General features: G+C 39.6%; 1 protein-coding gene across 1 annotated transcript in view; it reads right to left on the bottom strand.

Moving 5' to 3' along the window:
- The window catches only part of NOX3 (NADPH oxidase 3), a 41,121-nt gene extending 33,112 nt beyond the window's left edge, over positions 1–8,009 (bottom strand). Inside the window, exons 1-4 of the mRNA XM_075750074.1 lie at positions 7,965–8,009; positions 7,207–7,302; positions 6,899–7,009; positions 5,034–5,118 (exon numbers count right to left, since the gene is read on the bottom strand). Of these exons, the coding sequence (XP_075606189.1) occupies positions 5,034–5,118; positions 6,899–7,009; positions 7,207–7,302; positions 7,965–8,009 (337 nt within the window). The remainder of the gene's footprint in view (positions 1–5,033; positions 5,119–6,898; positions 7,010–7,206; positions 7,303–7,964) is intronic.
- Positions 8,010–14,622: the final 6,613 nt, after the last annotated feature.

Raw genomic sequence — 14,622 nt, 5'->3', positions numbered from 1 at the left:
CCTGTAAGAAGAGATCTGCTTTCTGCAAATTAACGTAGTAAGATATTTCTGCAGGCTATTAAAGGACACCATTTTGTCCATCTACATATTGTTCTGCTTTACTGTAAGTGTTACTGTCAATGGAAACATCACCATACCTTCTTGTTTTGGGATTTACCACATCTTCCCTTCTGGGTGACATTTCCTCCTGCTTTCATCTAACAGGTAGAGGATATTACAAGTGTAGAAGACTTCCAGAATGAACATGAGAGGGGTTTTTTCTGCAAGCTATTCTATGGTAGCTGTTAATGTACAGAGTATAATGATACACTGAAAAATATTAACATTCAAACTCATGATGCACTGAATATGTTGGTTTACCTGAGTCTTCCATGATCTTAAATATTGCCTAGAGTATTATTAGATTAATACTTCTGATGGTTTTTTGTGTGCTGCTAGGAAAAAATGATGCAATCTAAAAATGAATTATAGCTCGATGGTAAGAGTAATGCAAAGAACTAATTCCATTTTCAGTGTGGTTCATTTAATGTACAATAGTTGTAGCAGACTAAAATGTCTGGCACTGGATACATTGCCATTAGCTAAAATATTTTACATCCCTACTAAAGTGCATTTTCTGAAGGTCTTTGCATCTGCAGTGTATAGAATTTACTAAACAATTTCAAAATTAATATGCAGATTTGTGAAATCTGAACTTACAAGAGTTGTTGTTTGTTTGTTTGTTTTTTCCTTGCACCACTTAGATAAGTTAACCATGAGGGCAAAGTTTAAGGTACCTACATGTCAGGATTTTCAGTTCAATTTTTTCCTCATTCTGCATGACCAAGTATAAAGTATGGAATAAATCATGCAATATTTTAAACAAAGTTCTTTTTTATAACTGTGCATGAAGACTGAAGGATTTTGACTGTTGTTTTTAACAACATCTGGAACCTCTGAAGCACTTAACATACATTAATTTGTATTTGACCCCGAGATGTTCTATCCAGTCCACCTCTGAGATCACATAAAAGGTTTTATTGGAAGGAGGGAGATAGGAAAAGGGTTGCTATTAGAGCATGGTGTTTACTGTACATATTCTTAAATACAAAGAGATGTAATTAAATTATCTTGAAAGTCTGGTCAATTTAGCTAGTCTTACTCAGCCAATTGTGCCTTCAGTGAAGCATGCACAACTCTCATTGAACTAAACAGAAATTGCATGTGTTTATCTGAGGACAAGATTTCACTCTCTCTTTTTCTGCATGCCTGTACAGGATAATAATCAAATTGGAGCTTCCTGCTAGCAGTTAAATGTTTTGGTTAACCAACCCATCATGATGAAATCAAAGGGTCAAATCCTGGCCTTTCTGCCCACAGTGAACAAAACGGCTTTGCACACAGCTAACCCAGGCACAGGGAATTCTGCCACCGACCAAGCCTGGGTTCTTTTGCCACCCACTGCCTTGTGCCGTTTGTAGTTACACAGATCCCTTAATTCAGCTTCATGCTGTCTTTGTGGACTAAAAAAGTGCAGGTTATGTAAAAATCACAACAATAGTGACCACACACATACTTGCACTGGATTTTATTTTTTTTAGAATGGTTAGAAACATCAAAGAAGAACATGACTTGGACCATTTTTTATCCTAGCTGGAAGCTTATAATCTTTAATTTAATGTAGTTTCCTTCCTAGTACTTGCACTAAGTCTGGATTTAAACAATCTGACTGAAAAAAAATTCAATGGATATTTGATTTTCTGTAATTTCTGGAAGTACAGCACTGAGATAGCAGCTAAACCTCTTTTGAAGATAAGCATCCCCTGAAAAACTCTTTGCTCACACAAAGCTGTTACTCAGTTACCCTTCAGATAGCCAACACTACCAAAATGTGGTTGAAAATGGAAAGATTTTTCTAGTATTTTTAGCTGTAGATTTTTCAGTGCTTGCCAGAAGCCAAACACACCTGGCATCACTATATTTCTATCTGCATTTTGCATGTTTTTAAAGAAAATTACACTGCTGAAATTTTTAAGGAGCAGGAACCACCATTTCAAACAACCTAACTACAAAGAACCTTGCTGTCCTTCCCCTACTTTCCCTCAATTGCTTAAGCTTTATTCATATCATAATTCAAAGACTGTTGGAACAATATATCTATATAACCTTTCTGCAAACATCAAAACAACACAAGAAGCAGTTTGTTCTTCAAAATATGCACTGTATACCAAAGTGGAAAAAAAAAAAGAAAAAAAAAAAGAACCCCCCCAACACTCCCCACTTCAGTAATGTATGAATATACTTCCTTATGAGGGTATAAACAATACAGTAAGTGAGAGGAGTTGTAAAAAATGTTATTTACTACCTCTTGTAGATATCTTTAGGTTTCAGACAACCACCTCTCCACTGGAAAGTCTCTTTTGCATTAGAAAGCATAGAATGATTTGCACTGATCAAACTGAGAGTGCATGAAACTATGATTTTATTCTAGCAGAGTTACAGGTCTATAAGGAAGATTTATTAGTGGGTGAATAACTCCCAGACAGCTCTTATCACAGACAGGCATGCAGAACGCAGGAAGCCAAACTAAGCAGAATTCCCTTTACTGAATTTTCAATGATGCCCTTGATTATAGATAGCATTGTTTACTCTCTCTCTTTCCTCCAACTTCCCTCTTCCACTAGTCTCTAATTATATCCCTTTATGACCTGACCAATTAAAGCCTGCTCTTGAATTTGTATTAGAGCTGATGAAAAATTAAAGATACAGATGTACTTTTTCCAAGGCCATGCGCACCTCAGCTGAGCTGGCTGCCTGTTAGAAGCCAGACAATACTAATGTTGCACTGACTATTTTTAGCACGCTATTAAATAAATATGCTGGAATAACACCACCTGGCAAGCTGAGATGAATACGTGTTACTTTAATAATAAAGGAGTCTACAGTTTTATATTGTGAGGCTAAGCTTACTGATCTGATCTGCAAATTGGTTTAATTTCTTGCTGCTACATTTAGGCGATTGATCATACAGGGGAGAACATTCATTTAACTAAGAATTACTAAATTGCAATAGATTAATAGGAGTTGACTATGCTTTTGTGTAACAAAAGGCAATATAGGTAATACTTGGATAAATAATGTGTCAGTTGAGAGGAAAATGGCATCTATTTACACATCATTTTAACACTGTTAGATTTTATAAAAAGGGACTCAATATACTTGTGGGTACCTCTTTACTCTAAAACATTGCTTTTCTGTCACAATATGTGCTGTAGATTGTATTTTTTTATGAATTTGAAATTTAATTTCCACAGCTGAGTTTCTGGCCATTCTTTACCCAAGTCTGACTATACAGCAATGTAGTGGTAGTGTTTTCCCATATATGATCGTTGTTTCTCACTTGTCTGTTAGGGAAGCATGAGTTCATGAGTTGTCAGGTTTTGTTCATTAGACTTGCCTGTATTTTATTTTCTTCCTCAAATATCTCATCAACTGTTTGTCCATTTTATTTTCTGGAAAGAAACCCAACTCAAATAACAATCCAACAACAAACCCTCATTTTCTCCCTAGAGAGTGAAGGAATTAAATAATGGTGCTTTCTGTCATTTCACATCAGCTTCTGTGTCTTTTTCCTTGGAATTACCAAAGCCATAAAGTAATCACTTTTCTGATAGACTTTCACTTCTCAAACTGTCCACCTTAATGCACTAGCAAACATTTTTACATGAAAGTAAAACCCAAAAACATAAAAGGTTTGACTGTGCAGTTTTGCTTTCTTTTCAGAGCATGACAAATTATACACCAAGTAGAAGTTGGTTAATTTACATTCCTGGGTTGATTTGTTAATTAAAGAAGCAATGTTGCGTTCTGTAGGAGTCTGCTTTATGCTGAAACTGAACTCTGATAAATGAATGGACATGACAGATAAGTAAATCATCATAATACACTATAAGATGCACGTTCTTATCCCCCAGCCTTCCTCTCACTACATACAAAGGACAAATTTTAGCTATTGATTCCTGATGGCAATCCTGACTTCATGTTCTTGCCTCACTGCATGGGGACATTAACAGCCTATACACACTTAAAAGCAGCTCCCTCACATTGACTGAAAAAAATACTGGGGCCCAGATCCACCCTGACAGCCTGGGGAGAGAACTGTTACCCTGCAATGTCTTATGCTTGCAAATAACCCCAATTAACTCCTGTGTCTCCTTCACATTTTCTAAGAGAACTGTCTGCCCCAGATACCTCTCCATCTCTATGTGCTTATGTCCTTCCTCTTCCCTTTTGTTCGTCCTTTTCCACACATTCCTCTTCCCCACGCTATCTCCTGTTCCCCTCATGTCCTCTGAATTCCTACAAGCTTCAGTCTTCTCCAGGTCCTTTAACCACTTGGGGAACGGGCAGGTGCCATGTCTTCTTCCCAGCCAGGTGAACAAACACCTGTAGCTCAGTAAGTCACTAGGACTGGCAGAACAGATAACTTTTAATCTCAAGATGAAGTTTTTCCCTCAAGGGGGGCATTAGTTCCCTGTACCCATCGCCTATTTAAAAAAAATATTTAGGATTATAGTGTTTTTGAGACAGCTGCTTGTCTTAAATTCATATTAAATTTATTACCTGGTTGAAAAATTATTCAGTAAGATGTAGCAGTGGACAAATGAGCAGTGTGACTCATAAGCACCATTTTGTTAGGAAATCAGACTGTAATGCTATGTCATCTCCCCAAATATCTACTCTCAGGGATTTAATGAAAGTTATTTGCACTAAATGTTAAAAGCACACAAGTTGGTCACATTAACTAAATGGTAACTAGTAGTTACTGTCCAGGTTGAAAGCTTATTGACTTAACAGTTAATTTTTTCTCAAGCAAAAATGGTTACAAATGGTTAATCAGACGGGACTCCTACACCTATTTAAAGCTGCAGTCACCAAGTGATTGCACTAAAATAGCACATCTCAGAGCTGATGGGGATTACAGCATTAGGCGGAATGACTGTGAAATTCAAAACAGTTCAAAGACAAAGAAGAAATAATAAAAAAAAGCTTACTTGCATTTACAGCTATTCCATAGGCAACCATCTTGTGAAACGCGATGTTTTTGTCAAGCTGTCTCCTCAGTGCTCCTCCACAGCACTTGGTGAAAAAGCAGAACTTGTTTTGTGTCATTCCTATTACTATTCACAACTCACATTTTGGAGAGGAGAAGAGAGGAGTTCAGTACATTTTAAAATGGAATGTGGAAGGAATTCAGTGGAAGTTTTGGGATAGCCTTAACTTTGCGGCTCAGGTAACTCTTTTTGGCATAGTGACAGTCCAGGATTTCTTAACCTATTCAGCCTCTGTAGGGGCTCAAAACCAGGTTTGATAAAACTCTGCCGCCTTTAGCTGTGATTTGTGAATGGTTTGTCTAGGCTGGTGATTAACTCATTTGCTGGTACTAGGACACCGGGCTGGGCCACCACTGCTTTCCAAGCTCAGGTTTAGCTGCACGAATGCAGCTGAACTGCTGGCAAAGCCAGCTTGCAGTGAAAACATTTTTGCTGCTTTCATGAAATGCACACCCCAGGAGGGTGACGCTGTCTAGACCTCAGGTGGCTGCACGCTTATGTGTTACTGAGCCATTTTCCCATTACTGGAAGCGCTCCACAGTGGTGCGCTCGTGGCCAGCTGGGTGCCTCTGCGCAGAGCCAGCCTGGGGCTGGGGCGGGCTGCAGTGAGCCAAAACTAACACGCTCTGCTGGAAACCTAGACAGCCCTATTTCAGTCCCTGAAGGGTGGTGGGGGTGTCTGGATTGTTCGCTTGACCTGGCAGAGTGCCGTGCCAAAGATCCAGCTAATAAATCTTCCAAAAATCTAGAGCACGGCGGGGTGCAATGCTAACACACAGCACCTCCTTGGAGAGTCACTGGATCCAGCCCTGACCATGCTGGGGTCAGACAAGTTGGTCTCTACCATGCTCCTCAAGAGCAGAATATTGTCCAGAAGAACAAAATATTATCTGTGAGAAGAGTGCCAGTTCTCAGGGTTCTTACTCCACATCTAAGTGGGCACGCATATATCTTATGTTAATTTACAAACTGATTCAGAAGTCCAACAAGACTTTTTTTTTCTTAAATGCTCAGCTCCTGGACTCAAACAATTATAAAAGTGTTGATTCCCAGCCTAAGGTCTGCTTGAAATGTAACGCTGAAGAAAAAAAAGGCAGAACTGAAGTAAGAACCAGCTTACAACAAAATAAGTTAATGTTACGATTTCTAAATTCCTGTTGTTCTTGGAGTCATGAAGTGATCAGTGATTTTTTACCCAGACATGTGGAATTGGAACTGCTCTGACTATGATAATTCACTGCAAGCTGAAACTATAGCTAGAAAAGCTAAAGCCTTAAGTACTTCCTATGCATGATGCCAAGGTTAATGTAAATCTGAGAAGACCACTCCATTACAAAAACACATGTTTACAAGAAAGGAAGACCTGAATTGTGGCCACTCAGGCAGAAGGGTTTAAACATGTTCGTTATTATCCTCATGACACTTGTATCTGTGTGTAGATAGATCTCTCTCCAATTTTCACCTTGCTGCTGCACAGGATACACGATGGATACGTATTTTCTCCATTTGGCCAAGTTGCATTATTACGTCCCTTTTTTGTAGCTCCTCACTTTTCACTTCATGACACCATGCTATGCAGCGGCTGCCAAAATCAGTGTTGCATTTAGAGCACTGTGTTAAACAAGCCATTTGTTTCTCTTCAGTCATGAATACTGACAATTTACATGGTAATAACTAGGCAATAGTGTACAGACTTCTCCATCAAAAATTAAAATTCCTTGGAAAATGTTTGATATGGATAACACTGCTGAACTACAGAAATAAAAAAGGGAGGATAATATGGCTATTTGAGAAATGATACTTACAACGCTTGCTCCTCTTAAGAATGAAATAAGGTTTCTACTGACTGGTAACAGGATTATCATGCAGTTAAAATTAAGGCACGTTGCAGAAGCTCTTGCCCAAGCCAGGGTTGACTGTACATATAACAGTATAAAGAAATTAAATTACAAGCTTGGTATAGGAAGAAAGAAAATACTGTATTAACATAATACTCTTACATGGGACAATTACTGTTGAAGCATCAAAAATATTATTATGAAGGATGTAAATAAAATCAGACTGTGCATACATTCTTCTTGTGGAGCCCTTTAACAATCAAACTTGTACTTACTCCCAGCATAATCCTTGTATAAATGTAAGCTTCTTCGTCTTCATACCAGTGGAAGGTATCAATAAACAAATAGAAATTCAGTCCCAGCCACACCAGCTACAAAGCAGACAGGCTACAGATTAGGGACACCTGCAGTATTTTTGAATGCATATAAAACTGGTTATGGTTATAGTTTTAAAAGTATCTGAGAGCTACTTCAAAATCAGGGTGCAATGCAGCTCTTGATCACAGATGATAGAAATCACAAATGCCTGCTGGAATGAGGCTGTCTTTTAGCAAATGCAGGATTACAGTCCTATCCCCACATCCCCAATAGAGGATACAGATGACATTTACTGTGTGATGGTAAACTTGATCTTAAACACAGGGCTTAGCCTGGTCTCTAAAAAGGCAATAAAAGCTAAAATTAAAGAATTCCAGAAATGGAGGGAGTTAGGAGCTGAGGAAATTCCTTTCTCTGCCCCCCATACTCAATTCACCAAAGCCTCTGAAAATAATTCAGAATATAATTTCAATTAAAATTGCAAATCCCTGTTCCCTTTATCTGAGGTACACGGACTTAAAAATAATTAAAAATAAAACAGTAAGACTTTAAATTGTTTTTAAGACTAGTTATAAAAAGGCTGCTGAATATTTTATAGCAAGTTTTACATTAAGCTTGGGAGTATTACTGTAAGCAAACCATAAAATGTATTTTAAACAAGCTTAAAATATTTATATATATCCAATTAGATTTTTTTAATGCTAAAAATACTCACTAATAACAGCACTGAGAGTTTTTCATTCAAAATCCAGCATCCCATTCTGAGTGCCTCTTCCTATGCTAGCAGCAGCTGACTCTTGCCTTCCAGTGTAACCTGAGTTCTCTGTCCATTCCTCAAGCTTTTCTACTAACTCCTTTTGTCTTTAGATTTTAATAAGCACCTAGTGGGAGCAGGAGTTCTCTCTAGGAATTTTCTAATTAAGGACTGCCTGACAAGAACAGATCACCCAAGTGGCATGTCTCATGACCTTTGTAAATATACTGCCGGTCATTGTCCAGTCCTTTCTCCCTCCAAAGTTATTTCTCAGCAAATGAGAGATGCTGTCATTAAATTGTCCTCTTCTACTAGCATTTATTTGGATGGGTTTTTTTGCTTTGTCTTTGCAGTTTGAACCGTCTGCAACATTTCTTCATGATTTGTCTTTTAATTTAGTAACAAATGGGAACATCCCTTATGTGTGCATAAGATGGGACCGTTGCTAAAGCATCTTGGGAGTGGCAAAGTCACTCGGTTGGAAGTTGAGAACTGTCAGAATAAAGGATGCCCCTCTAACATTCATCTGGATTTCTTGTGAATACAGATTATGGCAATGTTAAAATGCATGATAGTTTTTCATTCAGTTGGCTGCAGTCATAAAATAAGTAGTTACTTTCTCTTTCTTCTATTCATTTTCTTTAGTGTAAGAACACAAATCCTACTTCCTTCCCTCCCTGCTGGGGAATTTTAATTTCCAATTTTAATTTTCCAATTACTTTCCTCTTGGGCTTCTCTGTCAAATCTCACAAACATTGGCTGCCTTCACCCATGACCTGCGAGGTGAGGAGAGGATGCCTATTTCAGAGGTCTGAGCACAGGGGGGGTAGGAAAAACCACATCCCTTACTTGTGCGTGTGGCTTGAGCAGCCTGGCAGGTGCTGTGACTCTCCATGTGCTCTGGACCCTGCTCCCCCATTTTGTCTGCAAAGTGATGTTGGTTTGGCAGGACTTCAGGTACTCAGGAAATATAAGCCTCTTCCAAATACAATCCGCAAACACTGTCCAGGGCTAGAGCTTACCCATTTTTTTCAGGATTTGTTTTTATTTATAAAACCAGATGTTCCTGTTCCTCTGGGTTTGTTCTGAGGACTGTTCAGCCTGCTTCCTTCTCCTCAGAGGTTTACTGCTGTAAGGATCTAACAAGCCACCTGCAAAAATGAGTCAGCAGGATTCAGTACCTCTCAGCAAGATCAAAACCTTTTGACAGGTCAGTGTAACAGAGAATCCTGTTAGTCTGTTCAAGAGTTTTCTTTAGTAGGTGGTTATTTGAGCAACCAGCACCATGATTATATTCAACGTGAAGAACACATTTTCTGATTTGCCTTTACAAAGAGAGAAGAATAATTTATTGACTCTTCTGCACTTCTCCAGAAGGAAATCTCTTCCCCTTGGGCTCCCTTACATTATGGAACTGGCAATAATTGGGTAAGGAAGAAATAGCTTTGAAACATGGTCCACTCCACTGCAGGATGGTCCTCCTGGCCGACCAGGTCTTAGCTCCTCTTTTGTCCTGTCCTGGTGAGTGCTCTGCATTTACCCTTGGCTCCCTTTGCCAGAAGCTGTGCAAACTCTGCCTGTAGTAATCTCATTCCTTTCCCAGTAACACCATTTTGCTAAGGCCTTCCTGACTTTGCTGCAAAGGAGACCTTTCTGAATAGCTTAAATTTTCTTAAAGTTGAAAGGCTATTAAGCCCAGCTACTTTTTAAACCAGTGCTAATGACCATTAATATGAGTTAGCAGAACCATGGAAATGTGGTTATGAATATTCTGAATACAAGCATTTACAAGGGATTTATTTTTCCTGGATGGTAAAGTTAAGCATTATTTATTAACAAACTTTATGACAGGCCGTGTGAAGTAATTGGCCACTGTCCATTAGGTCACTTGATACAGGCTATTCCCCCAACGACCCTCTTTATAGTAGCTTTGGTAATACAGGAGCTAACTAGATAGTGACTATTGCTGTGTTTTTCAGAGAGGTCAAAAGAAGAGGACATAAGGGAGAAGGGAAGAAGAATGTGCAGAGGGTGAGGAGAAATACTGGTAAGGTCAGATGCCAACTTTAACTACTTAAAAAAACGGGGGGAGAGAAAACCCACTATCTGGATTAGCTGCACTTCAAAGGGAAATGCTGCACTGCGATGTTCTGCTTTGAAGTTCAGCCGATCCAGACAGCAATTTTCTAAAATGAGTCAAAACTGGCATCTGAAATAGATTTTTTTTCAGAGTACAGCAGATTCATATGCTGGTTTAGGCTCCAAAACTTGTCTGGATCAGCAGCTGTACTTCAAAGCAGCACATCTCAATACAGCATTTGACTTTGAAGTGCATGTGGTCCAGATGCCAGTCCTCTTAAAGGAGCCGATGAATCAACTGCACTTTATTTTTTTGTCTGTTGAAGCAGCTATGTTTTTTCTCATATGTAACGGTAATGTGTGTGGTCTCCAGTATGGTATCTATCAATAAAAACATAAAGCTAACACAAAAGCTCTTTATTGCTTCATTTTCTACAAAGGAACTGGTCATCATCATTTTATTATATTGATTTGCAGCGATCTCAGCCAATTTCTAGCACAAACAATTCAGACAAGACTCAGGAAAGGACATTTTATTGATTAAAGAACTAACTGTATTCTATTTTGTTATTGTTTTATCATTATCATGAGCTGCAACAGTCCTAAAAAGGATATAGAGTAAGGATGAAAAGGGATTTGTTCTGGCAGTTGGGGAAAAAGCAATAATGAGTATGCGGAGTTCCCATGCAAGAGACAAGCAACTCTGTCATTAGCTTAAAAGGTCAGTTTTTGCATGGAAAGAGGTTTATGAGGTGCTGAATTCTTCCATGTAAGTATCTCGGCATTAATGTCAATGTTTATATCAATTACTGCTACAGATCTCAATCGCAGTTAGTTCTATTCTATTTGACAGCAACCTCTGTCTGAGGTTGTTAGTAATTTTTTTAAAGTACTTTCAACAGTGCTTACCCTTTGCAAGACAAATTGATTATTAGCATGAGACTGTATACATATACCTACATATATTGCACTTTTCTAGGCTATCCTAATTTTACTGTTAGGTATGCATGCCTTGTTTCTCAAAGACAAAATCATTTCAGTTGACTCTGAACTCTGCCCTAGCCCTTTCGTAGTTTCTCTGTGTGCTTGACTTTATGTCTGTTAGTAACCTGGGTGAACTTGATGAGCTTCACTATGCTACATATAGAGATGGATGTAGGTAAACAAGTGATCCAGGGGATCAGGGTGCTTTAATTTTGCAGACCATCTGACAGCCATTTAATTGCTGACTATATCAGAGTGTGCACTTCGTGTTAGACCGTACAAAATGGTGGCACTGCTGTGTTCTCTAATTTTTGTATTATTTCTACCTAACGTTTTCTGATAAGTGAGAGGCAGATTTGTCTCTGTTGAGTGGATAAGAAGCCACACAATATATTTGATAAACCATTTAACTTTTATGGAGAGAGAAGCTGCTGAGGCTGATTAGAGTGCAAACCTTTTCTTTCCTTTTTTTTTCTCTTTTTTTCTTTTAAAGACAATTCTGAAAGAACAGGGGCCAAGGTTCAGCTTTGGTTGTTCTTCAATGCTCTGATTCTAGCTTTGTAAAAGAAACTTATTGAATTTCTATAAACTGCGGCTGAGTGACTAGTAGCAGAAGAACAGCTATATAGTTTTTTAGAGATTTTCTTATAGTTTTGGTTTGGTTTTTTTTTTAAATTTAACTACCTCATTAATGTTAATGGATTTTTTTTTTTATGAACTGTACTCACATTACGGATGGGGGAACAGTTTTGCAGTTTAAGAACATTCCAAAAATCCCTAAAGCTCTAAAAGACTAATGTAATATCAGCCTTGTCAGTGCTAAAGATTCAAAAATCATCAGATTGCTCTAAAATTTAGGAAATTAAAAAAAAGAAAAAGGGTATGCAGTTTGGAGGAGAGTGCTGACTGAGTACTGAGACTTCAAGGGCATCTGGCTTCTCATTTAGACCTTTTTTTCAGTAACAAAGTGTTTATTTTTTAATAAAATATTAAAAATCTTGGCCCCAGAAATGACCTTGAACAACAAAAAAAAACAAAACAAAACAAAACATGCAGTTATCAAAACACTTGTGATAACAGCTGGCAGAATTAGCAATGGTACAGCAAGTACTCTATGTCCAAAAACCCATTGGTCAGAAGGCACAAAATGGAGAGAAAGACTTCTGTCTCTATCCAGAAAAGCAGAATAAAGTTTCAGAACCCCTTTAAAAAGCAGAAAAGTCTTTTGGTTGTAGGTCCAGCTCCTCTTGAACTCCACAAGCCAGTGCAATAAAATGGACGCGGTGCAATAAACCAGTTCCTTTCCCTGTGTTAGCAGACCTGATATTGCTATCGGTGTTACCTCAGCTGGCGGGCAGTGCCAGGATCTGGAATCACAGCATACTCCAGCGATGTCTACAGGAGTCCAGAAAAGGAGTTGAAAGAACAGTGAAACGCAAAGGGTCTGGGATCAAAAGCAGAAGTCACTTTGGAGGCTAAAAGGGAGATTGTCACTGACCAGTGTGGGAACAACTGTTGTTTCGGCTTGGCACCCTGTTTGCAGGGGGCAACCCTGACTCTTTCCACAAGCCGGCAGAAATCGATGAGAAACCTAACAGCTCTAGCTTGGGAGATAATCAGTTCCCAGCCAAATGATATTAATATTTGAATCCAAATCTTTTCTCTCTCAATGGACTCCTTTATTACCATGTTCACACTGTAATCAAAATATATTCAGGAGCAATTTCAGACATTCAAAAGCTATTTGTTTCAGTAAGTGCCAAAATCTCCCAGCTCTTGACTGTGCATCTCCAGAAATAGAGTATCCTACCTTCCTAATTATATGTGCAAAATACTGTTTTTTCCCATATGAGCTGTTTTCCAGCTTAAAAAAACAAAGCAACCCCTCAAAGCAGCTGAAATCTTGTATAAATAGATGTGTCCACAGGTTACCCAGATGGATTTTCCTTTTAGCTGTTTTGTAGGTAGCAAGCCATGGAAAACAGGTTAAAGATGAGCTGAGAAATGGGAAGAAGAAGGAGCAGGAGGGAAAAGGGATGACAGTAGCATCCATGACATTTTTTCTCTGTGTTGCCAGATCTGAAAAATCCCATAATAGATGAGATATTTTTCATCTGGCCCTGTCATCTCATATGTTCCTAGTACAGTACAAGCAAGTTGTGCATCAGCTGGCCTCCCTCCAGCTCTTCATCTCCTGTGCCAGGGGCCACTACTAAGTCCACTGACCTGCAATCTGTGACGCTTTTTTGCAGGATTGTGCTCACAGGATGCCCATTATGGGAGCAGGCTCTGCCAGGCTGGGTATAACCCACGGTACAGGAGAAGCGAGGGCTGTGCCCTGGCAGGTGAGGTGATGGAGGGGGAAGATGGCTGCCAGCTGATTTTTCATCTCTCCCCCAGAGCCAAGGTATCACCGACACAATGGCAAAAGTATTGAGAGACACTCAATATGGATATAAAAGGGTTGTTCAGGTTCCACATCAGCACACAACCAATTCCCCTACACTACTGCACGTACATAATCCTCTCCATGCTCTCCAGGGCTGACCAAATCAGGGATGGGACATAGTGACAAAGGACATGGCAAAGCTGAGGTACTCAATCCCTTTTTCACCTCAGTCTTTTACTGCTAAGACTGACCTTCAGTTATCCCAGGCCCCTGAGGCAAGAGAGAAAGTCTGGAGCAAGGAGGATGTACCCTTGGTGGAGGAGGATCAGGTTAGGAAACATTTAGACAAACTGGATATACACAAATACATGCGACCTGATAGGACACACCCACGAGTGATGACCTGGCTGGTGTCACTGCGAAGCCACTCTCTCTTTGAAAGGTCATGGTGGTTGGGGGAGCCTCCTGAGGACTGGAAGAAAGCAAGTGTCAGTCCTGTCTTCAAGAAGGAGGAGCTGGGGAACCTGAAGTGGTCAGCCTCAGCTCAATCCCTAGGAAAGTGATGGACCAAATCTTCCTGGAAAGCATTTCCAGATACCTGAAGGACAAGAAGGTGATTGGGAGCCGTCAGCTTGGCTTTACAAAGAGGAAATTTTGGTTAACAAATTTGATAGCCTTCTATGATGAGACACAGGTTTGGAGTTGAGCAGGTAGAAAAAATGAGCTGACAGGAATGCAGTAAGTTCAACAAGATGAAATGTTAAGTCCTGCATCTGGGGAGAAATAAGCCCAGACACCAGTACAAGCTGGGGGCTGACTGCTGGAAAACAGCTCTGCAGAGAAGACCCTGGGGGTCATGGTGGACAACATGTTAACCATGAGCCAGCAGTGTACCCTCATGGCAAAGAAGGCCAACGGCCTCCTGGGCTGCAGTAGGAAAGTGTGTTGCCACCAGGTCAAAGGAGGTGATCCTTCCCTTTGCTCAGTGCTGGTGAGACACATCTGGAGTCGTAGGTCCACTGCTGGGCTACCCAGTACATGAAAGATATGTACTTACTGGAATGACTCCAGTCAGGGTGACAAAGATAATTAAGGGACTGGAGCATCTTTCATGAGGGGACAAGCTGAGGGACTGTTCAGCCTGGAGAAGAGCAGATTCAGGGGGAT

The sequence above is a fragment of the Balearica regulorum genome, chromosome 3, assembly GCF_011004875.1.
Source record: "Balearica regulorum gibbericeps isolate bBalReg1 chromosome 3, bBalReg1.pri, whole genome shotgun sequence".
Taxonomy (NCBI): domain Eukaryota; kingdom Metazoa; phylum Chordata; class Aves; order Gruiformes; family Gruidae; genus Balearica; species Balearica regulorum.
This window is presented reverse-complemented; position numbering and strand designations above follow the sequence as displayed.